The sequence below is a fragment of the Rhamphochromis longiceps genome, linkage group LG18, assembly GCF_057381845.1.
Source record: "Rhamphochromis longiceps isolate RC_006_pf linkage group LG18, R_longiceps_female_GT1.1, whole genome shotgun sequence".
Lineage (NCBI taxonomy): Eukaryota > Metazoa > Chordata > Actinopteri > Cichliformes > Cichlidae > Rhamphochromis > Rhamphochromis longiceps.
In genome coordinates this window covers 6,373,768-6,401,460 of record NC_140574.1, presented here as the reverse complement: position 1 = coordinate 6,401,460, position 27,693 = coordinate 6,373,768, and the positions used below count along the sequence as shown (strand labels likewise).

Below are 27,693 nucleotides of genomic sequence, written 5' to 3'. Positions count from 1 at the left end.
ATAATTTTTTTTAAACCTCTAGTCTACACTCACTGATGGTTACACAAGAGCCATCATTATTCGGCAGCCAGCTACAGTCAAAGGCTCCGAGAAGCCACCCACATCAGCACTTCCCTCCCGCTCACCGCGTTGCCCTCAACCACTACCAGGCCAACGTGGCAGCTAAAAACATTTCCAAGGCCGTTTTGCTGAAAGTGCTCACCGTCAGTATTATCTAATCAGTATTGAATTGTTCCAAATGAAATGTAAGGGTGTGAGTCACTCTCCAGGTTTGTTTTGTGTCCTGGCACAGTGTGTAGGCTCACTTTTATGATTCATACGTTGCCAGTGTTGGAAGTTTTGCTGGAGGCTCGTCAAACCGCTGCTGATCTCTGGCTGCAGCCCCGAGAGGAAATTGTTAGAAAAGGGAAGTTTTGTTGTCTTTTCAGTGGCTGAGGTTTCACAGGTCGATGACTACTTTGTTCAGAGATACTTTTGTTGTTTTAATATACGAATCCAATTTCAAAGAAGTCAGGACACTATATACATAGATAAAAAGAGAATGCAATCATTTGCAAATCTCACAAACCTACTGTCAATGGAAAATTGTATTTAGTAGTCAGTATAATCTTTTAGTGATATAAGTTTGCATATGGTAGAATACTGCATGTAGTTATTTGTATTAGGAAATATTCAACCATGTATACTTAGAGGCATATAATTAATTGTGTGTGATCTCTAACAGGCTGCAGGCTTGGGGTGCATCCCAGGAATGCACCCCCACGTCTGGGAGCATGAGAGCTCATACCTTGTTTTATTGTTTTACGGCAGGATTAACGTAGCTATGTCTGTTTTAGTTTAAGTGCTTCTTTACATATAGATGAACTGCTGGACTTCCTCACCATGTTATCTAGGGTGGGGGAGACTACCCCCTTTCCTGACAAAGGATGTACCTTTTGTGCTCTCATGACCCTTTGATCAGCAACACACACACACACACACACACACACACACACACACACACACACACACACACACACACACACACACACACACACCTACTGAAGTATAAATAAAGATTGGGGCAGTTTCTTAGTGCGAGTCTCAGTCTGGAGGCTGCCCTTGCTAGCAAGAAGTTCTGTGTGTTTCTCTTCTCTGAGTCTTTACTGAAGAAGTGTTTTAGAATATTTTCCCTAACACCTACATTTTATCCACAGCAGAACACAGGAAACACGCAAATGTTTAAGCTGAGAAAATTCTTTTTGAATTTGATTTCAGAAACTCATGTCAACAAAGTCAGGGCAGGGACATGTTTACATCTGGACATCTGGGACATGATGAGACCAGCTGCTGGACCTGTGGGAGAGCCCAGTTCTACTGGACTCTTCTCCTTCAAAGTCGTGCTGTTGTAATAGCTGCATTATGTGGTCTACCATTGTCTTGCTAAAATATGTAAGTCTTGTCCTGAAAAAGCCACGATCTAGATGGGAGTATATATTGATATAAAACCTCCGTATATCTTTTCAAATGATCTTTCATTGATTTTGCCTTTCCAGATGTGCAAGGTGCTAATTCCATAGGCACTCATGAACCCACAATCTATCAGAGATGCAGGCCTTTGATTGAGGGCTGATAACAAACCAGATGGTGCCTCTCCACTTTAGTCCTGAGGATGGTCCTTTCCATGCTTTCCAAAAAGAACTATACATTTTGATTCATGTGTCCACAGAACAATGATTTCTGAGTCTGTGCAATGAGTTCCATTAAAGAATCATCCTCTATTCCAAAAGTACTGTCATCTACATATCATCCTATTGTCATTTCCGATCACGCACCACTTAGCGTTGACATCAAGCTCATAGCCCAGTCCTCTTTTTCCTCACCCTGGAGATTTAACTCTTTGTTGCTTTCGGATGAGGGGTTTGTTACCTTTATCAAATCCGCAATTGATGAATTTATGGTGTTTAACGACAGCAATACTGTTACGAGGTCATTGCTTTGGGAATCTCTTAAGGCATATGCGCGTGGGCAAATAATTTCTTTCTCTGCCCATTCCACTAAAAGCCACAAAGCCAAACTTCAAACTTTGACTACACAAATTTGTGACATAGATAGACAGGTTGTTGACAGTCCCACTCCCGATTTGCATAAAAGACGACTTGACTTGCAGACTGAATTTGATTTACTTTCTACGGCAGATGCTGAACGTCTTTTACTTCGTGCGGGTGCGACTTATTATGAATATGGTGATAAGCCCAGAAGGCTTTTGGCCCATCAGTTAAAACGTCAGGCCTCGTCTCGATTAATTTCCCAGATTAAAGATGCGGCAGGCAACTCGGTCTCTGATTCAAAGGAAGTAAACGAGGTGTTTAAGACGTACTATTCCTCCCTATATGAATCTGAATCTGCTGCTGACGCCTCAGAGATGGATTCTTTTTTTAACGGTCTTACAATGCCCACTGTCGATCCTGTTATAGCTGAACAATTAGATGCCCCTCTTAGGCTGGATGAAATTGTGCATGCAATCAAGACCATGCACAATGGTAAGGCACCAGGACCTGACGGGTTTTCAGTTGAATTTTTAAAAACTTTTATAGACAAGTTAGCCCCACTACTTCTTTCAGTGTATAATGAATCTTTTGAACGTGGTCTATTGCCCCCTACATTGTCTCAAGCACTAATTACTGTTCTCTTAAAGAAGGGTAAGGATCCTACGTCTTGCACCTCGTATAGGCCTATTTCACTGCTGAATGTTGATGTTAAAGTCTTGGCTAAAATTTTAGCAATTCGCCTTGAAAAGGTTCTTCCTACTATTATTTCAGATGAACAGAATGGCTTTATTAAAGGCCGCCAGCTGTTCTTTAATGTCCGCACGCTTTTGAATGTCATTCTTTCCCAACACTCAACCACTAATCCAGAAGTAGTTATCTCACTTGATGCTGAGAAAGCTTTCGATCGTGTAGAGTGGAGCTTTCTCTTTGCGGTCTTGCAAAGATTTGGTTTCAAGGACAGATTCATTTCATGGATTCGACTGTTGTACAGGGCACCCCAAGCCAGTGTCTATACAAATGGTGTTTCCTCTGGCTACTTCTCATTGTCACGCGGGACGAGACAGGGTTGCCCCCTGTCCCCCCTACTTTTTGCTATTGTAATTGAACCCCTATCTGTAGCTTTGAAGGCCCTTCCTCATTTTCGTGGTATTTCCCGGTCAGGCCTTGACGTAAAATTGTCTTTATATGCAGATGACCTGCTTCTATATGTTTCTGATCCCTTATCTAGCATACCATCGATTGTGTCTCTACTAAACAAGTTCGGCTCTCTGTCAGGTTACAAAATAAATCTTCTTAAAAGTGAATGTTTCCCCATAAATTCTTTAAGTCTTACACTTAAACAATCTGACATTCCTTTTAGACTTAGCCCTGCTGGCTTTAAATATTTGGGAGTTAACATGACTCGTACTTTGTCTTCTCTATACTCTTCCAATTTCTCCCCTTTAATGACTCAAATTCAATCAGATTTTCAGAGATGGAAATCGCTACCTTTGTCCCTAATTGGTCGGATCAATGCTGTAAAGATGAACATTTTGCCTCGATTGTTATTTCTGTTTCAGAGTATTCCTATATTTTTACCTAAAGCTTTTTTCAAAAAGTTAGACCAGCTAGTTACATCGTTTTTGTGGGGAGGGAAACACCCCAGGGTGAGGAAATCATTATTACAGAGACTGACATTTGATGGTGGTCTTGCCTTGCCTAACTTTTTATTTTACTATTGGTCCTCTCATGTTCACAAATTGACCCATTGGCTTGAATCTCAAGACCTGCTGTGGTGCAAACTGGAACGCCTGTCGTGCACTTCCTCATCCTTAGAAGCTTTATTATTCTCTCCACTACCACTTAAGCCTTCTCATTTCACCCAAAATCCCGTGGTACAGTCTAGTCTAAGGGTCTGGTCACAATTCAGGAGTCATTTTAAGTACATCTCTGCGTCAGTACACATGCCCATCACGCAGAACCATCTGTTTACTCCTGGCCTCATTGATGGTACCTATGTACAGTGGAAGCGTCATGGTATTAATACATTTAAGGATCTCTATAAAGATGGCACTTTCTTAACTTTTTTAGACCTGTGTTCAGAAACAAATCTTCCGGCTACCAATCTATTCCGTTATTTTCAGGCACGGCATTGCACTTCTGCTCTCTTCCCCTCCTACCCTCTTCTCCCAAATGTCCAACCATGGGAGGAATTCTTATCCCTTAAACCCAATAAGAAGTCAATTATATCTTTAATATATAAACAACTTATGGATTTAAATGTCCATTCCGTTGCTAAAATTAGGGGGGCTTGGGAGCAGGAGTTAGGAATAATTTTTTCGGATCAGCAATGGGAGAAAGCAGTATCCAATGTCCGTTATAGTACGTCCTGTGCCAGGTTACAACTCATCCAGTTCAAGGTGTTGTACAGGGTTTACTATTCAAAGTCTCGTCTGTCTGAGATTTACCCACAAGTGATGGATCAGTGTGAGAGATGTCATGCCACCCCATGTGACCTAGGCCATATGTTCTTTCTGTGCCCAAGACTCCATGGCTTCTGGAGTCAGTATTCAGTTATTCTTTCCAAAGCTCTTGGGACCCAAATCTGCATGGACCCTTTTCTAGCTGTTTTTGGGCTTCCAGTCAACACTGGTCTAACCGACCCTACACACTTCAAAATATTAGCCTTTACATCACTTTTGGCTAGACGTTGCATCTTACTCCTTTGGAAATCTTCAAAGCCACCTTCAGTTTCTTTTTGGTTTAGAGATGTGATGTCATCTCTTAAATTGCAAAAGATAGGCCTTGTGGCGAAGGGCAAATACAGAGAATTTTATTCTATCTGGGGCCCCTTCGTGGACTATTGCAAGTCATTAAACGCTCTACCAGCTGATTAATATCATGTCTCTTCCCCCCCCCCTTTTTTTTTTTTTTTTTTCTTTCCCCCCTTTTGGGGTTTGTGTTTGTTTTGGGTTTCTTATTAGGTTTTGTTTTGTTTGTTTACTTAAGCGTGTGTGTAGGTGTGCCTGTGTGTGTGTGTTATTGTGTCTGTTCATGTAAGAAAAACTAAAAAATATGTGAGGGGAACAGATTGTGTTGTCATTGTAAACTACTGTACACTTGTCTCTCAATAAAAATATTAAAAAAAAAAAAAAAAAAGAATCATCCTCATTTTTAAATGCAGTCCTACCCAACGATCCAAAGAGTGGCATGGCTCCAATATTGATTTTTGGCTCTCTGCTTAGTGCACAGAGATTTCACCAAGATTCTGTGAATATTTAGATTATGTATCAGAAGATGATAAAATATTTAAAATCTTAACAATTTTATGTTGAGGAACGTTATTCTGAAAATATGTAGACCTTTTTGTCAGATTACAGATACTCTGCCCTCCTTTACTTCAGAGGAACTCTGCCTCTCTAAGATGTTCTTTTTCAATCCAATTTTATTTATACAGCACCAAATCACAACAACAGTCGCCCCATATTGTAAGGTAGACCCTACAATAATGCATACAGAGAAAACCCCAACAATCATATGACCCCCAATGAGCAAGCACTTTGGCGACAGTGGGAAGGAAAAACTCCCTTTTAACAGGAAGAAACCTCCGGCAGAACCAGGCTGAGAGAGAAGGAAGACAGGATAAAATTTTATACCCAATCATACTACAGACATATTTCGAATTAACCTAATTAGTTGGAACATTTTCCTTCAGCTGTTTCCTTTGAGTACCACTTAATTTTTAAGCCTTTCCTCTGTACCAACCGCAGTGGATAGAGGTTAGGTGTATGAGGGGCAGATACAGGACTCTGCAAAATAAAGTTAGTTCGTGGAACTAAACATTTAACACCAGCTTCTAATAGCAAACATATTTTTTCTGACAAAAAAACAAAAAATGAACCAAAACCAAACCCCCTTTACCGACAACCTGGATAAGGATAAGCGGAAGAGAATAGATGGGAAGTTTTCTACTTTAAAAAAAAAAAAAAAAAAAGTAGAAAACTTCCCATAGAAACAGTTAAGGATTTTTTGCACTTGAACAAACTTCATCAAATATAAACCAAGAAGGATCAAAAGTATTTAAAACCCAGAAGTAGTATTTTTTTAAATTAAGATGGCTCAATAAAGCAGCTGGACATTTCCACAGGTTATAAATTTATATATCACTTAAACATTTGTACTGCTTTAAAAAAAAAATTTATTTTTCAAGGATTTTTTTGGTTTAAGGAAACTGACCTGATAGGTGCAGGTTCAGCTAGGCCAGTGCTATATGCCATGTTTGACAGGATATGTAATCTTACAGTTCCTGCTGATACAAATAAAGCTAAAAAATCCTCCCAAGGCTATACAAGTTTTCTCAGAGAACCACAGAGCCTCGCTCTGTCCTTCAAACTGATAAAAGCAAATCAGATAATCTATGAAACCCATAATAATACAGCATGTTCTCTCTACCACACTACTGTAACGAGACATTAAGGCAAATAAGAAAAAGCTACAAGTTTATCACCTATACCGACAGCTCAAACAGATAAATACTACAACTGCTATCTCAAATACTTTTATAGCTCAAAGCGAAATAGGGAACTAGAGGGATATTATATCAATTATTTCTAATGCAATATCACATCTTATTTTAGGACTGAGTTTACCTAAATATAATAAATAAAGCTGTTTAAATACCACAATACTTTATAAGGTAAAAAGTATTTGAGGGTAAATTTAAAAGCAGGGATAATTCACTCGTATTTGCATTTGATGGAAAAAACGGTCCCATAAAAGGTGTTCGGATAACTTACAAAGACTGCATACAGAATAAGATGAGATTTCTATCATTAAATGTATGCAATGGGAAATATGATATTGGATACAAGTAAATGGATATTTTTAAACTATCTGCAACCACCAGTTTTTAGTGCGGTTTCAGAGTATGGTGTTGGAAACCACAGGCAGGCTGAGAAATTAGTGTCAGTCTGAGCCCTATGTTCCTGAGCTTATTTATTCCATTTAAGGTGACTGCTGTTGCCACAGTGGCGAGGAGCCGGGCAGCCTTGGAAAATAAGCGTGGTGCATCTGACAAATTGTCTAGGCGGCTCCCCCTGCTGGGCTTTCACTGCGCTCACAACAAAAGAGACCCCTGGATTTCTCTCCCTCTCTCTCTGCCTCCCTTGCGCTCTCTGTATCTCTCTCTCAGTCGCTCTCTCGTTTTCTCTGCCTCCTATCCATCACTCTCCCCACTGTATAGCTCCCTTCTTTCATTCCCAGAATAGGAGAACAAAGACAAAAGGTGCATTAGAACAGGGGAACAGTACGGGCCACCCAGGGACTCAATGCAGCAGCCGAGCAGCACGGCAAGGTGCCAAGCAACGACGGGGGCCAAGCGGAGGGGGTGGAGAGAAAGAGTGTGTGTGTGCGCGCGTGTGTAGGTATGCATGTGTGTGAATCATGCGACCCCAAGCCACCCAATCCCCACCTGTCCACACACTCTCACAAATAGAAGACTGTAGACATGGATTCCTACTCTCTCTGCTTCCCTTCAACCCAGGCCGAGTTCAATTCAATTTGGACGTTGCTTTATCAACAGTGAATGGAGTTACACTGTACAATGCAAGTATAAAAAGCAATGCTTTCCTAGTACTTCTATCCATTTAACAGTGTCAAAATTTCACCTCTTAGAAGACAAACACCAGCCAACATGAAATGAAAAACCAACACCAAAAAATATGCTGTACTAACAAGATAACAAATAATCCAAACTAATTCTACAAAGCACCAAATAAACTGTGAATTAGCGTCCTCGCGCTAAACTTCAAAGGAAAATGCATTTTAAGTAAACTTCGTTGTTTTGTTTCCGGAGCTTTCAGTTTTATCTTTTTCCACCTGTTCAGCTGAGTGTTACATTATATTGTGCCCATCGTGCACCACACTCGAAAAAGTGAACAACTGAGGCTAGAAGTATTCTTCATTCTACCATTTTTACAACACAGACTGAGAATTCATATACAGGTTTTTATCTCACCATCTCATTTTTAAAAAAAACAAAGGGAGTAGATTAGTGACTGATTGATGTTTTTTGAGTTTGGTCACCTTTAAGGATTTGATATCTGAAATAAACAGTTGACAATTTCACATTTGGACTAGTATAACTGTCACCAATATACTGTAGAAAACGACACAGACCAGAGTTTAGGTAAACTCAACGCATTAGATTGTGTTAATCAATGTTATTTGAGGCCTAAAGACTGAATGAATTTTGCATTATAACACAACGCATATGGAAATAATCAGGCAGATATCTGACAGATAATTTCAGAACAGCCACTGCAAAAGATCAATCTCCATTTGCTGAATATGGCCTTGAATGAAGTCATGGTTCAATACTGAAGATCTGTTTGCTCAGTTGCGTCTTTATTCGTCTGCAGGACATGTGAGTATTTGCTATTCCAAGTGTTCGATTTTCTTCATCGCTTCTATTTTCCAATGCTGTCAGGATCCCTACATTGACGTCACGTCCCAGTTGTCTTATGAGCCTTCTGCCTGCCAATCGGTCCTCGAGCCAATCGGTCTGTGGACCGGGACCAGGCTGTATTTGTTATCAATGTGCAATCTGCCGCTATATTTACACGAGACTGAAGAGCACTGAACATTCGGTAAAGAGATGGATGTTGTTGTTGTGGTTTATTTCAGTGTCAACTGACTCATGTAGTGCTGTGGAATGGCAGTTCAGTACAGCAAAAAAAAATAACCTGGGGGAGCCCTGCCCATTATCCTAACTTCATCTAGTACCATATTCCATGAAGATGTCTCTCATCTCTTTGGTTACCTCAGGAAATGGTGCCAGAGGCATACTTTTTCCTTATTGGTTCAAATTTCTGTAAAAAAGTAAGTGAACCCTGAGTTGGGTTAGTTTGTGTAATAAAGAGCCTTCGGAAGATGCGGACCTCCGGGTTTTTAGCAATATCTCAATGTTCTCAGATCTCAGCAATTAAGGGAATGGTCAGGAGATCAAAGTTTTAATTAACCTTGCAATTCACCTATTTTCACATTTCAATGATCAATCTCAGGCTGTAAAATCCTATTTAACTGTGACCAGACACATGTTTATTCACAGATAAAATACAGCAAACACCGTCTGTAGGCTGGCTATAATCCCCAACAGTGTGTTCATATCCAAACCCCCACAGTAGCAATTGTTTTGCTGTTGCAGCTCACAGCATTGAGAATTCAATTGATACTCCATGCAAAGTCACCTGTGGAGGGGAAAGACTGAAAGGGAGGGAGAGAAAGTGAGGAGGTGCTGAGGGGGCATAAAGTTACTTACAGAAATATAGAAAGGACATACAGACTGAGACAAACTAAGAAAGCAGAAACCTGAAGGAGGGAAGACGAAATAGGAATAGGTAGAGGCAAAGACGGAGAAACGAATAACAGAATGATCGAAAAACAGAAAGACACATGGAGAGAAAGAGTTCAGGCAGAGTTCATTCTCATTAATAAATGATTGTAGTCAACGGCTGCTCGTCTCTAACACGTCAATACTGTCGACCAACAACGCTCATTGCTTTATTACCCCCTCAGAGCAGGAAAAAATGTTGACAGAATGAAAATAAGGCGACGTCCTTGGGTTCCTAGTCTGTAAGGGCACTGTTTTCCCTTCCTTTTTTTTCCCCCACTTCTGATTTTAATGCTTTCTGCCACTCTGCTTTGATCCCACCAGTTTGCCCTCTCTGATCCGTCATGCTGGAGGGTAACTGTGGAGCAGCCGACGCTGCTCATCTTCTACTGGGAATATTTGAAGAGTTTTAGTATGTGATGCTCGCCCTTTGAGAAAATTGCTGCCCACTCCAGCCTACAGGTACGAAATGGTTGTTGTTGAGACGGTAAAGCAGACTATGGATGTTGTGACTCATCTACAGATCTTTGCTCATACGGTCTCTGGTTTGTTAGAAGGTTGAAGTGTTGCTGAACTGAAAAATACTGAAGTGTTTTCTTGATGTTGTTCTCATTTCTATTCAGCGGTTTGGCTGCCTGACAGCTGGTAGGACTACATGTCCAGAGGCGCCGCTACATTACAGGGCAAAGAGAGCTTTAAACGACATCGTAAGCATTTAAATGTTTTTATTTTTAGCTTCTAGAACAGAACACATGGCTGAGGCTTTGAATTGTGGGTGTGCGCACCTGGATTGTGAGGACAAATTCGTTAACAAAGACACACTGCGAAGAACTGGTTTAAAGATAAGCAAAATGAAGAGTTAGGCAGGTAGTGGGGATAGTTACAAGTTTGAGACGATTTCGTAGTAAGGGGTAAATAAGGACCTGGTTTTAAGTTGTATTAATCATTGTATTTACCTGTAAAAGAGCTAAACCATGCCGGTAAATGAGTCAAATGACCCCTCAGGGACACAGTGGTTAGTGATGGAAAAAACAGAACAACAATGTCTTCCCAGCTAGGATTCGTACTGCTCAGATTAATCCAATATTCGCTTGTCTTCTACAGTAGTTTGATGATAAGGAACATGACAGAATCATCTGTCTCGAGCTAACACACACTGCTCCATCTTTAGCGGAAGGGAGGCTGGGTGTGTCTGGACATAAAGGCCATAAAAGTAAGAATCAAGATTTTAAACTGACACCTACATTTGATTAGAAGCCAGTGTAGATGCTTTAACAATGGTAAGACATGACAGAATTCATAAGAACCTTTGCAAAAGAATTTGACAGACTGGAGGAGATTATTAGATGCTTTAGACCAGGAGTGTCCAACTTCAGGTTTTAGGTGTGTCCGTGATCCAACACAGCTGATTTAAATGGCTAAATTACCTCCTCAACATGTCTTGAAGGTGTGTTGACCCAGGGTGAGATCTAAAACCTACAGGACACCGGCCCTTGGGCCAGGAGTTGGACACCCCTGCTTTAGACAGAGCATTACTACAATCTAAGTGGAAGGGGATGAAGGCATGAACGAGCATCTCCAGTTCAGTTTTTCAGACAGCAGTCCTGAGTTTAGCACTATTTCTTAAAAGTCAAAGATGGAAGCTAACCCAAGATTCTTTGCGTTAGCATCTACAGTGAATGAGAAAAAGCCCAGACACTGTCCAATTTGAATAATACTTATTGGAGCAAATAGATAAATAAGAGACTGTCTTGTTTTCATTAAACTGCAAAAAGTTATTTGCTATCCAACTATTAGTTGCATTAAACCAATCAACTAAAACTGATAATTCATAAGGTTTGTATGAGAGATACAGTTGAGCGTCATCGGCATACAGATTACTGGAAATGGTTTTGAAACTTCTAATGTGATCTAATGGCAGAATATACAATGGAAATAAATGGGGGCTTAAATCAGATCTTTGTGGTGCAGCTCATGATAAATTTGAGCACTGAGACTTAAAGTGTTTTATCAAGAAGAAAAGAAGTGAACAAATCCCCGACTTGGCTGGATATCCTTACCATGTGGTTCAACATGTGGATTAAGATTTGATGATCAAGTTGCAAGAACTTTGCGGTCAATTCGTGGTATTCTCTTGCTCCGTTTTTAAAGATATGATCGACACATTATTTAAACCAGTGAATCAGACTGGGAGAAATATTTACTCCACAAACTTGCAGTGATTAGATGTGAAGCCTTAAGTTGTTTCTGGATCACTGAACGACAGGCTTTATTTCAATAAGAAAGTGTTCAGCTTCTATTTCAGGGTTTTTGCTTGCATGCAGGAAACGTGTCACCTCCAGTGTTCTAGCTCTGTTGTAAACAGACTTTCTTTATTGGCATCCGAACTGGAACAGGTGTGACTTGATCATTTCTCAATAGGAGCGGATTATTAAGAGCCTCAAATGCAGTAAACGTGCCAGTTTGTGGTTCTTTTTATATTCCTTTAATGCAGTGTGAAAATGAAATGTTTAAGCTTTGAGAAAAAAAAAACATCACATTAGGTTAGACTGTGATTTTCACCCCAGACTCCAGTAAGAAAAAGCAGCATTAACACAGTGAGTGCACTGCTTTGTGTAACCAGAAGATTAAAAAAAAAAACCCCAAAAAAAACAAAAAAAAAACCAGATGTACATACGAGAGCTCAGCGAAATCAGTCATCTGGATTTTCGCCATTCTAGCCAGGATCTTCATCAGGTGGAGGCCGTCGTCTGTCTGGAGCCCACTGATGATGACGATGAAGAAGAAGAGTGCAGGGCAGGAAGAGAAGAAGGGATCAGAAATTAAAAGTTAAACATACAACAGGTGCAATTTACTGTGCAATTTGTTTTTAAAAACAGGCTTTAAACAAGTTATTTTTCCTTCTAGTGATGTATCAGGTAATTTTAAAGGTTTTCCTTATTTTCTGTAGATTGCTCTTCACTGGTGATATTCCTAATATGGTTATTTTAGACAAACAGCTGTAGGTTTTAGCACATAGGCCCCGCCCATCTACCACCAAAACCATCTTTTTGCAAGGAGGAGCCAATCAGAAGAAAGGTGTAAACAGATGAGTGGTTGCTGGAGGTTGCTGGCTGTGTTTAGGTGAAGTTGATCCGAAAGGTTGTGGTGCACAAAATAACGTCTTTGTGATTGCTTTGATTAGCATCTAAATGCCTCAGCTGGCCATTCCGTGAAAGGAAGACACCAACTTATCTGCAAACATGAACAGTCTCAATTTCCGGTTTATGTCCGCTCGCTAAGCAGAGCAAGTGCTGCAGACAAGTCGGGATCTTTCATGCAAACTACAGGTAATCTGTGACTAAAGGAAAGTTTTCCAGCACAACACTGTATAAATCTTTACAACCAGTTTTACCTAGCAACTGCCAGCAACCCCTAGACAGCCTGTCGTGGGGTTATTGACTAGTCTCTAGGAATATGTCACTGGTGCTTCAGCAATTGATTTCACAGTAACTGCAAACAGCCACCAGCAATTCACATTTTTCTTCAGCACGCTCTGGTTTCCAGTGGGTCACTGACTGATCCCTCAGCCCATGTTAGTGGAGTCTTAGAAAAAGTGAACTAAGGGGCTGAAGAGTACTCTGAAGCATGAATCGTGCAAAGCTATCAGAATAGGTAAGGCTTGAACTGGTTTATGTAGAAATGAGAGAAAATTAAAAGTAAATTCTTTGAAGATAAATGTTTAATTGACATTTCTTAAGGCAAGTGAATGGCAGAGAACTTGAGCGTAAATAGTATGGAGATGAAGAGCAAAGTGTTAAATGCCAGCGGTCCCCAACCCCAACCTATTTATGTCCTACAATATTTTCACGGACTGTGTTGTGGATAAATACAACAAATAAAACCAGTACCAAAAAAGAAGAAGACTTACCCATAACACACGGGACAAGACCCAGGGAAACAGAGTTAACAATAAAACGATTAAAAAAATTATGATAAAAACCCTGAAAACTATAAATTTCACACCCGAGCCTCAATTCTCGCAGCCCGGTACCAAATGACTCAGTCTGTGGCCCGGGGGTTGGGGACCGCTGATCTATAAGACATACTGGACATGGGGAAGTTCTCCAGACATATCACTGTATCATTAAACCCACCAGTTGAAGGACTGAACCAGAAAATACAGACAAAAGCAGTTTTCCACAAAGCTCCCAGGTGAGTTCAGATAAGTGTGAGATAGAGAGGTGGGAAGTGCCGTTTGCCAGCGAGGTGAACGCTGAAGAGGTCACAAAGGTCACAGGCAGAAAGCTTGATATCACTGCCCGCTCCATCATTTTATGCTTTACAGCATTTTCTAGCACATAAAATTACTTTGGCAGTATTCAACAACAAAAACGACCTGTTTTGTTCACAGCTGAGGATTACCTCGATCTAAAAGAAGAGAAAAACACTTCATCCTGAACCCTGATCTGCTGTTCTGGCATATATGCATATTTTTGGATAGACAGCCATATTAATGGCATTGGCTCATACTGTTTGACACATACTCTACAGCAATAGATTTTAACTACTTTAAATCAAGTAAAGCTGATGTAATCCTCCCAACACAAATTTCTTTACTGGATATTTTCAAAAGCAAACTTTTCTTTTCTTTATTTTTAAAGTAACTTAAGAAGGAAACATCTATGCTTCTATAAATGAGAATGCCATCTGTGCAGCCTTATGTGTCTGACATTACAAATTAATAGTGTGAAAACTTCTTAGACATGTTATGATATATATGTTTTGATATATCAGAATGAGGACCCAGATGCAGACATGAGTGAGTGAAGGAACAAACGTTGAATCCAAAACTTTTTTGTAAACAAACAAAAGGTGACTAAACACTCTGGGAATAAACAAAAGCTAATTCAATAAAATGGTAAAACTAAAGCAAAGATTTAAACGATTAAAGGAGCACAAGGGAAATAAGTGAGGCAAAAATAGGCTAAAGAATACCTACTAATGTGACACAGGTGAAGCCATTAAAGGCAGGTAAAGGCAAATTTTTGAGGAGGGAAAAAGCCAGAAGGAAACCAACAAGGAAAACAAATTACCAAAATAAAATAGGATGTGACTAGAAGTAACAGGCGAAGCACACAGACACAAAAGGTGTAGTTAAAGAAACAATGCTATGACAACAGAAATGCCAATCCAAAAAGCATGCAATGTCAATTATGTCCCGGTCAGCAGGGAGCTGACTGTGTTTTGAGTGAATAGTGGGACCCAAATGCAGACACGGTAGGAGACGGAACCGAGTTTAAACAAAAGGCGAGCCGTTCATTTGGCTGATAAAACGTGAACACAAAAACAAAGCAAGCGTGAACATGGCAAAACCTAACCTGACACCTAAACTGGGAAATAACTAAATAACTATGAAAACTGTGACGAGAGACATGGAACTGAAATAAACCGAACACGAACCTGATCAGTAAGAAGAACTCTGAGACATGACGTGAAACCAAACAGACAACCTGGCAACGACTGAATCAACACACAAAAACTAAATACACACAAAGGTACACACAAAGGGTGATCAGAGGAAGTGGAAACACATTGGAAAACCAGCTGACTGGAATCACATCGTGACACTAAGCACAATGAACAGAGAAACAAGACTTTCAAAATAAAACAAGAATATAACGGGATGCAGACATGACTCATGACAGGTTAAGAAACACGAAAACATCAATTTGGCTTTAAATGACCTCTTCTTTAATACATAGTTTTGCTTTTGATGATAACGTAGTAAAATTTAGACGGGGAAACTCACTGACATTTCACCAAACCGTGAGAATAATGGCAGCGAAATAAGGGAATAACAAATTAAGCACTAAATTACCAAAGCCTCTGTGCATGCTTAGGGCCAATGGGACGGGGAGAGGTTGTGCGTGGCATGTGTTTGCATCTGTGAGACCATAATTAAAGCTCAATATCCCAACTCCAAGCTAATTGCTTGCTGTCTGCTGTGGACTCATCTGACCTCCTCTAAGTCTCCTCTGTGGAATTCAAACAAGGAAAGCAGACGCTTCCAGACATCTGCAGGATATCTGCACATTTCTGGAAATACAGCTTAAGCTGAGAAAGAGTTTTGCTGCAAACTGTGCAAATCACTCAATTTTTAAATGCACTTAATTACAAAAATTAGCAGCTGTCTCCGTCCTTGCATCTTGAACTTTGATGTCCAACACTTGCTGGATTTCAACCAAAAAATGTTTTCTTCTCTTTCATCATTTTTAGTTTACTCCATATTAAAATCTTTACTCTAGGTGTCTTCCTAGCCTTATGATTTCACATGCACTGGACATGTGACCAAATAAACAATCATTTATGATCAAATATGACTGTCAGCTTCAGAGTCAAATCCAAATAAAAATAAATAAATTGCAGCTGTTTACAGAATTTAACATCTTAGGGATCATGAGTTTAACTGTTTTCTTTGACTATAAGAGAAAATGACTGAATGTGGCTGAATTACAGTTAATAAAAATGAGACTTGCTATGTATGAAAATGTACTGACAGCCTGTGATTTGTCTCCCCTCTCAGCCTGGAGAGCAGACAGCAGCTTCAACAGCCCACAGCCTGAGTCAGTCTTCACTGTGCAGAGCAGCTGCTTCAGATCTGACATCAGCGATCGCTCTGCCTGCAGATCCTGAGTGTTGATAGCTACAATGGAGACCTCACAGCAGCTTTTACATTAGCTCTGCAGCATGCAGGGTGTTGGGTTATGATCCCACTCAGATACGACAGCCTGCCTCGGCAGGATTTCTTCTCACAGAGAGACGCTTTGATTATTTTTATTCTATATTTCCTTCCATCTCACTCTTACACAATTTCAGGGAAAATGGAAACTGATAACAGTACAGCAGCAAGTACAGGCCTGTACTTGCTCATCTGATGATGATCTGGCTTTTTGATGGAGCAACAGCTGGACAAATGACTTTGAATCCAAAGGCAATAATTACCAAAGTTGAGAAGGAACTTTTGCACAAATACACAAAAACAACAGGATTATTCTCTGTGCTACCCTGAATTCTATTACTCTAAAAAAGTCTAAACAATTACTGGATGATCTAATATGAAATTTAATGAAGATATCCATGGACTCCTGAGTATAAACCCCATTTGATGACCTTTCGTCTAGTGGTCATTGTTTTCATGTCTCAACATCTACTGCGCAGGGTTAGCACAAGACATTGTGCAAATGTTTTATTAGACAAGAAAAAACGAATTTGGATATCAAATTATGTTTTCCATTTTAAGCATCAGTAGGGAGGGATGGATACTTGACAGGTACTATACGCCTGGCACCGTGTTTTCCAGATTCAGATAGCAATATAATTTCACATCAATCCATTTATCCATCAACAGCTGCATTGTTTTTTATTTTGAGCATAAGGACTTTAAAATTTAAAAAGCATCAATTTTAAAGTGTAATGCACATGTTACAAAGCTACATCGGCAGCATTAATACAACATTTACCACCAGGTTTTATAACAGTACTGCTAAATGTCCACACAATGCTCTTGCCTTATCATTGTTTACAAAAGATAGTAACAGTCTACTTAGAATGCATGAAGGTAGAGGAGGGTAACTACTGGTGATATACAGGGGACGAATATCAAATTCATATGCTGATACTATTCAAACTGTTATTATAACTATTTTCAGCGTGAGAGTAGTCAAAGTACTACTAAGTTCAAACCTCTCAAACCTTTTAAATGTCTAATATTTAGTTTATTCACAGCAAAATCAATTAATCTTCCTGCAAACATTTTTTGTGTATTTGTGAGTATTTTCTCACACAGTATAACACATGTGTAGGACAAACTATTTGGACACTACTAAACTTCCAGGAAACAGATGGTCCAAAATGGAGAAAGTTACACTTGCTTTTCACTCCAACGTGTAAATAAAGGTTCCTTGGTCATTATTCGAGTAGTCCAGAGTATATTGCTCACCAGGAAAATATGATCTATCCATCTTCTGCAGACCCCAGTCGGATTCCTGTTGTTTGGGGACAGAAGCGCCTGAGGAGAGGATTGCTGCATGTAGTAATAGGAAAGCCAGAGGTTTCACTGAACAAAAGCAAGGCTATTTCTTCAAACATCAAAGACATCCCTTCCCTTCAGGGCTTCTCCACTGATCACTCTACTATGAGCTGCCTCAGCAAGTACATGAGAGTGAATCAGGAGAAAACCAGTACAGGCAGACTGTCATGCCTAAGTCTGATCAGTAATAATGACAACTAAGGAGAATGCTGTCGGTAAGACGGAACAAATGTCAAGTCAGCGGCATGAAAAATAGAAACAGAGACGTCAGAATAAACAATTTCTGTGAATTTCTGGATATAACATATAAATACATATGGGGCCAACAGAAAATGAAAACTAAAAAATTAATTAAAAAATGAAACCTCCGATGGTCTACAGAGATTTTGACTTGTATCACGAGTAATTGGAAACATTACTCGTGATAACAGTTAGATAACAGGTTCAGGTTAAGGCAACAAATTCTGGCTGGAATTTGATCATCAAATCATCAAATTATAGATTATCATTAAAGGAATTACACTGGAGCTTTTTATGCATATTTTTACATCAAAGTACTAATTAGAGTGTGTGTGTGTGTGTGTGTGTGTGTGTGTGTGTGTGTGTGTGTGTCTTGAGCACCAGGTGTTTTCCTCCAGCTGTCATGAATCACCCTGTCCTCCTCTTCCTCCTCCTCCTCTTCCTCCCCTCCCCAGGCCACAGGAGGAGATGATACTCTAAAACCACCAGGATGCTCCTGCTATCAGCTTTCACCTCAGACGCTGCGCCAAAATGTCATCACATCGATCTTGTTTCGCATGTGGCCCTGCATTTCATATATTTTTATTCCTACTGTGACAGCTTTGTTTTGGAGAGGGACTCGACCTCAGTACGGAGCATTTCAGTAGCTTTAAGCCAAAATATGAAAAACGTTTATTCAAACAACCTCAAATTCAGCAACGCATTCACTAGAGTTCACAGCCATTCAGCGGCCCAGCTTGAAGTGAAGAGGAAAAATGGTTGTTGAGTTAAACAATTTTACTGCGAGTTCTTAAATTATGAGTTAGGTGTGCCTTTGGTTAATGCAGTGTTGAAGGAGTTACAGTACTGAGCAAAAGTCTTTATTTCTTAGTATTTTGCTTCCAAGCATCCAGACTTTCTTGTAATCTTTTAAAGATGTCTTATTAAGCTACTTAACACTGATCTGTGAATCATTCAAGAATAAAAAGGCACCTAATTCAAGAACCAGAGTTCAGGCTGAAGAACAAATGTGGTCATACCAATTAATGACTTTCTTTTGTACCATATTTCCATGTGTGTTTACATGTTTCAATAAACTGCTGCATGTATTTCCCATTTCCCTAATGTCTAATGTCACCTCAGAGAAATGATGTGTTTGCACAGTACTGTATGCAACCATGTTTGAGGAAACAAGAAGCATCTGTGAATTATGTATCAACATTAAATGGTGTTAATACATAGTTTTTGTTATTGCCACTAGTTAAAAAGTATCAAGAGATATTACTGGATTCTTTGATCTAAAGAAACCCTAAAGCTTGCTGACTTTACTGCTAAATCACAGTATGACATGGAGCAGTCAGGTACCTGGCAGCACAAATCAGATGTTCTTTAAAAGCTAGAGATGACTACTGGTGGCCCAGACTCTCACTGCATTCCTCTGCTTTTATCATCTTCTGCTTGTTGTTTGGTTTAATACATTCGTTTTCATCACTCTGTCCCTGTAGTCAGACGTAGCAAGGAAAAATGTCCAAGGTTTTCTCATTGCTCAAACAAAAAGCTGTGGGGAAAGATGTGGCTACTGAGACTAGTCTGGCTCAGAAGATGGCTTGTTTCACAAGAAGACATTCTTTCAAGGGCCTTTTTCTTACTGGCACATTGCGAAGTGGCATTTTTCCATGTTGTGGTTGATGCTGCACTTCACTCTCAAGAAGAGGTTTGACACAAAGTGAACTGTCAAGGACAACTTTGGTGTTCTTTTGAAGTTCAGCAATCTCATAGAAATGTCAAGAGTCACTTTGAAGAGTCACTGTAAAGGGTTAGAGAGGAATCTGCTGAGTACACTGAAGACTCTGACATCTGCGGTGCAAAAGTGACTGAACACATCTTAAACCTTCCAGCTGTTCACCTAGGATCAGAGCAAAGCAGCCTCTGAGCCCGTTTCATAAAGTTACAGGAGCTCAACCATGATGTTAAAGGTTGCCGTCAGAATTTCTGCAACACTGTCAAAGTAGTTTTTGTGAGCTTTTGTGAGCTAAAGTTTTTTCAAATTAAAAAAAATAACTTGGTTCTGGCTCCACAGAAGAAAACCCGGTGCTTTGTAATTGTTCTTTTAACCATATATTTAGTTAAAATGTTAAGAGAATCTACAGAAAACAAAGAGTAATACAAATCTAACCCATTGATAAGATCTTTCATCTCATACTGTTAGATGCTGCAGCCGTCGCAGGGATACAAAGGTATCCTTTTGCAGCCCCACCTTGAGGCACCGTCTGCAGATAGCAACAAATTATAAGTAATAAATCTGTCAGTCAGTAGTACACACATTTGTCCTGTGTTATCAATGTTTATACTTGTGTATGATGTATGGGGAGGTCAGGTGAGTCTAAATCAAACACTTAATACAAAACTAAGAAATAACGCTTTATTTTAGCACCAAGAGGTTTTCTCACATGTGGAAAGCAGCCGTAGCTGAGGCTAGTCTTGTTTAAGCTAAAGTCACAGTATTTTTACTTCAGTTATCAAAGGTCTGTTTGGAGAGGAGAGGAATAACATTTGAACGGTAAATAGAAAAGTAATTGAGCAGCTTTACACTACAAGGTCTTTAAGTGTTTTCTAACTATAATGCACACACCCTGACGGATACACTGCGGGCACTTTGGCATTCAGGATCTTGCCCAGAGAAACTTCAACGCACCGGCCCACGGGAGCCGGGGATTACACTACTGACCTTAAGATTGACGATCGATTGGTGCTCATGAGCTACAACCAAAGCGCCTTAACATTGCAACATTTAATTTTGCATTCGCATATTTGACACTTTTTATTGCCTTGAAATTTTTCCGCACTTCATAAACACAAGTCATCTAATTTAGAATTTCTCTTTCTTGTAAAACATAAATACATTTGATTCTCAAGAGCAGATGTGACACTAAGCGGCTCTATGGGTAAAGAAGAATCATTCAACCTTACTGAATGGGGCTTTTGAAGACCATGGTGATTAGAAATTAGGTTTCCTATTTATACTGTAATGATCTGTATGCTACAGTTGAGTAACGTAAAGTAAGTACAAAGAAAAAGCTTGGACTAAAACGGACATCATATTGTGCTTAAATAAAAACTCCTTCATTCAGCATATGAAAGCCTTGAGTAGGACCTCCACACCAACATCCCAGAGATGTTTTTTTCTCTATAACATAACATTTAAGGCTCTTCTGTTGTATAGCTCAGAGTGTCGAGTAACAAGGACAAAAAGAAAGAGACTTGCCAAAGACCTTGAGCCAGAATTACACCCGCTTCAGCTGAAAGGCGAGCATGAAGGAGTTTCAAAACCAGACACAGGAAAGAGGATTTCTAAAGAACTTCAACCTCAGACTTGAGGAACAGAGGAATCAATATGGAAACGACCCTGTCCTTTGTGTGAGTAAGAAAGAAGGAAAAAGATGCCCAGTGTGCTCTTGTTGCATTCTGGGTAAAATTTGCAGGGACAAAGAACGAGGGTTTGCAATTTCTCACGTGGAAAGCACATTTCTTTCTTCACCTACTGTGAAAAAAGCTGGTTGATCGCTACTGTGGATTACCCAAAACAAAGGTGAAAGAAAGTTTCTGTATAAGCTCTAGACTCGAGATATGCATTTTGAAAATTGAGATAAAAAATTTTACTTTCTACATTTTCCAACCTCTTCAACATCCAAGTGGGTCATTGGTGACCTACATAAAGGCAGAGTTAAGTTGGATTTCAGCCACATGACTAAAAAACATTGATTCATAAGTTAGAACATGTTGCCTTTCAAACTGAACAAGCATCTGGCTTTCTGTTATTAGACTTTTATTTTGACATGCTATGAAATTTCCATGAAAAAGCCAACCTTCAGTTCAGTGAGGTTTCCTAGCATTTGTTTATGCACAGCACTTCAGGAACCTTGAGACCTGGACTTGCTGCCACAAAACCCTAATTCTTCTTTTTCTGTTGTAGATTTTCTAATGTGCTCAGGATCATCATCTTACTGCAAGGCCCAGTTTGGGCCAAGCTTTAACTGTTGGACAGATAGCCTCACATTTGACTCTAGAATACACTGACATACACAGTTCATTGTTCACTCAATGACTGCAAGGTGCCCAGGTCCTGTGGCTGCAAAACAAGCCCAAATCACCTCCACCACTGTGCTTGACACTTGGTATGAAGTGTTTGCTGATATGCTGTGGCACTGTGCATTGGTCTCCTTGAACCAAAGAACACTGTTCCAGAAGTCTTGTGGTTTGCGAACCTAAACCATGTTGCCATTTTCTTCTTAAAGTAAAGAGTTTTCCTAGGGGACCCTTCCAAACCACGGGTACTTCTTCAGTCTTTTTCTAATTTTACTGTCAAGAACTTTAACATTGAATATTCTAACAGAGGTCTATTGAGTCTGAGATGGAACTTTTTCTAAGCATTGCACAATCTGACTTTGGGGTGAATCTGCTCAAACAGCATCTCCCGTGGCACTGTGTAAACACACGCCTGAATGCTACAGAGGCTTTAATAGAAGTAGTTGTCACACTTTCTAATGATCAATTAATCAGCTCCATTTCATTACAGCACCTGGCTGCAACTTACCCTTTTAATTTATATTATTTTCTAATTTCTGGAAGCAGTAAAAGTGTACTTATTTCACCTGAAAATAAATGATAAATGCAAAGTGAATTGTAATTTTGATTGATTTTTTACTCTTCAAATACTGTCCATCCATCCACCTACCCATTAATTTTCATCCACTTATTTTCAAATATGTCTCCTTCAAAATTCAATTGCAGTTTGCCTTTTACATGTTCATCATTAAATCTGTACTCACTCTGTGTCGGTGATGACATAGCCAAAGACATCATCATCTTTCTTCATCTTGCTGGCTTTGACGTCCAACTGTAGCTCAGGAACGTGCATCGTCTTCTTGTGAGGTTCATCGTACACAAGAGAAGCAGGAGGGGGTGCCACCTCCTTGATCCAGCCTGCCACCTCCAACAGCTCCTCTACAGACTGGGTGGTATCCTTCTTTTGCACCGCCACCCCTACTTCGCTAGTCCGACTCTGGACGTTTTCCAGCCCCACCTGCTGCCCTCTGGGTGTTTGACTGGCATCGTCATAATGGTTTTTAGCTGGGGGAGGTCCGGTGAAGGAACTTTTGTCAAGGTAGGCGAGAAGCTTGGTGAAGAGGCTGCCACTCTCCGTCTGAAATAAGAGCCAATGAAATATCGTGGGTAAATAGACTGGTTCTTATATGATGCTTTTCTACTCTAACTGCGCACTCAAAGCGCTTTATACAACTTGCCTCACTCACCCATTCACTTTCTTTTTTCCTATGTAAGTCCTTCTATCTAACATTCTTACGTACTCATAGGTTAATCGGAGAGCAACTTGGGGTTAGTATTTTGCCCAAGGATATTTGGCCCGCAGACTGGAGCAGACAGATCAAACCACCAACCCTTACAATTAGTGGGTGATCTGCTCTACCACCTGACCTACACACAGCCACCCCAAAACTAGGTTTCCGTGTAGCAGGAACAAGTTTCTCCCCTCACTGTAGTAAAGTGACTCTGGTGAGACTTGAACCCACAATCTTTGAATTTCATCTGACACAAACCAATAGCAATCCAATGTGCTATCCATTGCACCACAGAGCCTGGTAAGACAGTAGATGATCCAACTGTTACACAGAACTTAATTTATTTCAGACACCTAATTAAAAAAAATACAAACCTGACTAATGAGCTCAATTTTAAGCTTAAGACACTTAAGACATAGTGTCTCTAAAAGAACATGAGGCAACGTCTGTAGCAACCGTATCTAGGGATGGGTATTGTTTAGGTTTTATCCGATACCGGTGCCAAATCGGTACTTTTGAAACGGTGCCGGTGCTCAAACGGTGCTCAAACCGGTGCTTAAAGAATGGAGAACACAAAATTGGTCCAAAAACCTCTCATGTTCAGCTGGTTTTTTGTAAAAAGATAACAATGTTAGCCTTTTCTGCAGCTATAGGGGATTTATGGTATCACTCTTGGCTGGAAGCAGTGCTTAAACAATGGAAAAAACACAAACTTTGTCCAAAACCTCTCATGTTTAACTGTTTTCCACTTTTTCTTTGGTCATTTTAGCCTTTTTGGCCAGGGTGAAGGGAGTATCTGCCATCAAACAAGAGGACAGCCGCATGTAGCTATGATGATGTTTGCTAGTTCACCTTACCTGCATTAATGTAATAACGTGGTTAGCCTACTCAACGTAAATTACACACTAACAACATTAAGCTACTCACGCAGAGAAGAACGGCTGCTGCTGCATCATCATCTGTCATCATTTCTGCTACACTGGCAGGGCCAGGGGCCAGGACTCTATTCTTCGGGTTTTTTGGGGGATATTGCTAACTCCGGGTCCGATAACAGGCAACCCACGCACAGTAGATGCGCTCGGTGTGAGGTCTCGCAGCAAGCTATCATACGGCGCATTTCTGGGCTTTTTAAAAAAACGCTATGCGTCACCAGGTGTTTCATCGGATTTGAGGTGTTACCTCCTTTGACAGTATCACAGTATCAGCTTAAAGCACTTGTTGCAGGCTGCTGAGTTTGCATCTTTTGCTGTGAAGTACAGCCAGACTTTTGACCGCTTGGCCTTGGGCATTTTTAATCCGTAGCTCTGCATAAAAGAACGCACGTACCTGGACCCGCCTACTATCCTCGGAAACGTAAAATGATTGGCTAGAAGTGTATCACAGCTCAGGAAAAAAAGCACCGAAATGTGCGCTGCTTTTCGGTCTGGTTACTACCGTTTATGTCAGAACCGGTGCCATCATGGCACCGGACACCGGTACCCATCCCTAACCGTATCATAACGGAAAGAATCCGTGTGGTGCTTTTTCTAGTTAAATTGCACTGCTCCCAGCCAGTGCAATGATTTGCAAATCCCATAAACTTATGTTTTATTCACAGTGGGACACAGAAAATAAATCCAATCAAATGTGTAAACTGAGAAAGTTAACAATTTTAAGAAAAAACATCTGATCATTTTAAATTTGACGGCAGCAGCATGTCTCAAAAAAGTAAGAACAGTGCCATGTTTACAATGTGCAGCATCCATTCTTCTTTTAAAAACAGTCCATAAACATCTAGGAAATGGGGAGACCAGCTGTAGGACTTCTGGGAGACGTATATTATCCAATTCTTGTGTGATATAATATTCTAGCTGCTCAGCAGTCCAGGGTACTCTTTTTCCTATTTTCATTTCATTTCATTACAATTGCTTTCAGTTGCTGAAAGATCTGGACTTAGTGGCAGGCTAGCTCTGCACCTGGACTCTTCTAAAACTGTACGAAGCCATGGTGTGATAATAATAGATGAAGAATGTGATTTATCACAGTCTTGCTGAAATATGCAAGACCTTGCCTGAAATATGTGTCATCTGGATGGGAGCATTTGTTGCTCTAAAACCCACGTATACCTTTTAGCATTGAAGGTGCCTTTCCAGATGTGCAAGCTGCTAATTCCAATGGCTCGAATGCACCCCCAAACCATCAGAGATCCGGGCATGGATCCATCCTACCTTGTGCCAATAGTTCAGGCTGGTACTGGTGGTTTAATGCCGTGGGAGTTATTTTCTTGGCACATTTTTGATTATTTAGTATCCACTGAGCATTGTTTAGCCTACCTGATGGTTGCTTCCAGCAAGATAAGGTGCCATGTGACTAATCTCAAACATGAAAATCAGTTCACTGTACTCAGATGGCCTCTACAGTCACCAGATCACAACCTAATAGAGTACCTTCGGGATGTGGTGGAATGGGAAATTTGTCTGTAGCCAACAAATTTGCAGCAACCGTGTGCTGTTAGGCATACTTAATGAAGTGGCTGTTAAGTGTCTAATGAAACAATATTGAATCAAGTTCTTTTTCTTTTAAACTGAACTTGTGGGAGTTTTCCTGTTGCTGACATTAGCGTGTTGGCGATCTGCAGCTACAGGCATGAGGAAATAATTGCCTTGAATCAAAGAACAGCCACCCTGTCAGACTTATGCTGAATAGGGTTTTAATATGCTATTATTCTTCTGGTCCTAGCTTCAGGGTAATTGCTCGTCTTGTCAAGAACTACATCTCACTGCAGCAGCAATGCCATGTGAGCTAAAAACATAGTTTGTTCTGTCTCTGAGCACTTTGAAATACAATCTTCTTTGCAACTTCAAATTGTTTTTTGGGACCAGCAAGATGCATCAGCCTGGAGGGAATTTTCAACGAGCAGAAACAAAATAAGAAATGAGTACAAGAAATAAGCACAGAGAAGACGTTGCTTCTATTCCGGCGTTGATTTCAGCAAATCTTATCATAAATATATTTTTCGCTACAAAACACAAATAAAAAGTAGTTGAAAATGACATATTACATTTTATTTGTAAAGTCAGATATATGGACAAATGAATAACAGTCCCACAGTCACGAAATCCCTTTCACTAAGCTGAATGGGTTTTTATCAAACACTGCAGCAATAGATAACTATTGCTCTAAAGGTAGTGCAGCATTTAGTTATGTGTCAGCATGTTATCTGACATAAAGCTGTGTGATAAACATCAGTCTTCTGGATTGGAAAGTTGTGTATTTGTTTGTGTTTATGGACACATAATGACATAATGTCAATGTGGAATTTTTGCATTCTGTAAAAATGAAAAATATTCATTCTTTCCTTATATCTATCTATCTATCTATCTACCGTAATTGTCGGGCTATAAGCCGCTACTTTTTGCACAAGCTTTGAACCCTGCGGCTTTTAGTCAGGTGCGGCTTTTCTATGGATTGTCCCTGATTTTTGTCATATCGTAAGACGATTTGTTTTGTTTGTTCCGCTGTTGTACGGCACTACGTTGCCTGGCGGAAGGGCATGTGATCAGACACACAGTATCGGGGTTCAAGAGTGGTATGTTGGTCACATGTCCATCCGCCAGGCAACATAGTGCCGTACAAGTAGCTCGAAAAACAAACTTCAAAGTAGCGCTACACGTTCAGCGGGAGTCGTGGATGGTGTGCGGCAATAAACTTGCGAAAAGCAAGTTATGCTCAACTCCACCGGTGGAATCTGACAGCGTGGAAAAGTGTGAAAACATCCATCCATCCACCTGAGCCTAAAAGGTAGTCTGAATCTATTTTTCTGGTGTGTAGGTTATTGTTATGTACTACATTTGTTACTCGTTTTTGAAGCACAGCACATGTTTCGTACTTGTAATTACCGCTACTTGTACATATACCTAAAAAGTTGTGCAAATATGTACCCATAACTTGTTTTTCAAAATATTAATAAAAGAGATGTGTCTCCAAACAGCCATCTCTTTCCTGACAATTCGCTTTGTGCATATTCTCTTACATATGATAAGTCAACATTGAAACACCTGCGGCTTTTAGTCAGGTGCGGCTAATGTATGTACAAAACAGGATTTTCCCCTGATTTTAGCTTGTGCGGCTAATATTCAGGTGCGCTTTGTAGTCCGGGAAATACGGTATATATATATATATATATATATATATATATATATATATATATATTAGGGGTGCAACGATACACAAAATTCACGGTTCGGTTCGGTCCGATACTTTGGTGTCACGGTTCGATATTTTTTCGATACAAAAAAAATGTTCATGCCTTTTTAATTTGTCATTTATTAAAATTATAAATATACATTTTAACTCAAAAGTACAGTTTTTAAATTTAACCCTAACCCTTGTGCGTATTTTTTATTTTGACAGCGAATGCGCACCTGTGGACCACTTATGTGCAGCCCTGGTTATTTAGCTCGTCATATCGCAGCCACAGAAATTCTTTTGTCCATGAAACCATAAAGCTGCACTTTCTTTTTGCCTTATAGTCTGATTTGTCATAACTTCTCCGTTTTGTGGTAAGCTTTTCTTTGGCTGTCACTTCTTCACCCTGACCTGTCTTATTTGGCTCAGCAGAACTAAAATATATATGCTGCTGGTTTTACACACGCACTCACATAAGCT

The 27,693-nt window shown here is 40.0% G+C and overlaps 1 protein-coding gene and 1 non-coding gene across 3 annotated transcripts in view; both read right to left on the bottom strand.

The window, feature by feature from the left end:
• Positions 1 to 27,693, bottom strand: part of LOC146647597 (receptor-type tyrosine-protein phosphatase N2-like) — a 231,715-nt gene that overhangs the window by 152,445 nt on the left and 51,577 nt on the right. For both annotated transcript variants that reach the window (XM_085390215.1, XM_085390216.1), the window contains 2 exons: positions 22,519 to 22,892; positions 12,077 to 12,163 (listed from right to left, as the gene is read on the bottom strand). In XM_085390215.1, coding sequence (XP_085246341.1) covers positions 12,077 to 12,163; positions 22,519 to 22,892 — 461 coding nt within the window. The remainder of the gene's footprint in view (positions 1 to 12,076; positions 12,164 to 22,518; positions 22,893 to 27,693) is intronic.
• Positions 23,253 to 23,344, bottom strand: trnas-gcu (transfer RNA serine (anticodon GCU)). The gene is given in 2 exon segments: positions 23,253 to 23,288; positions 23,308 to 23,344. It is a non-coding gene; the product is annotated as a tRNA-Ser (tRNA).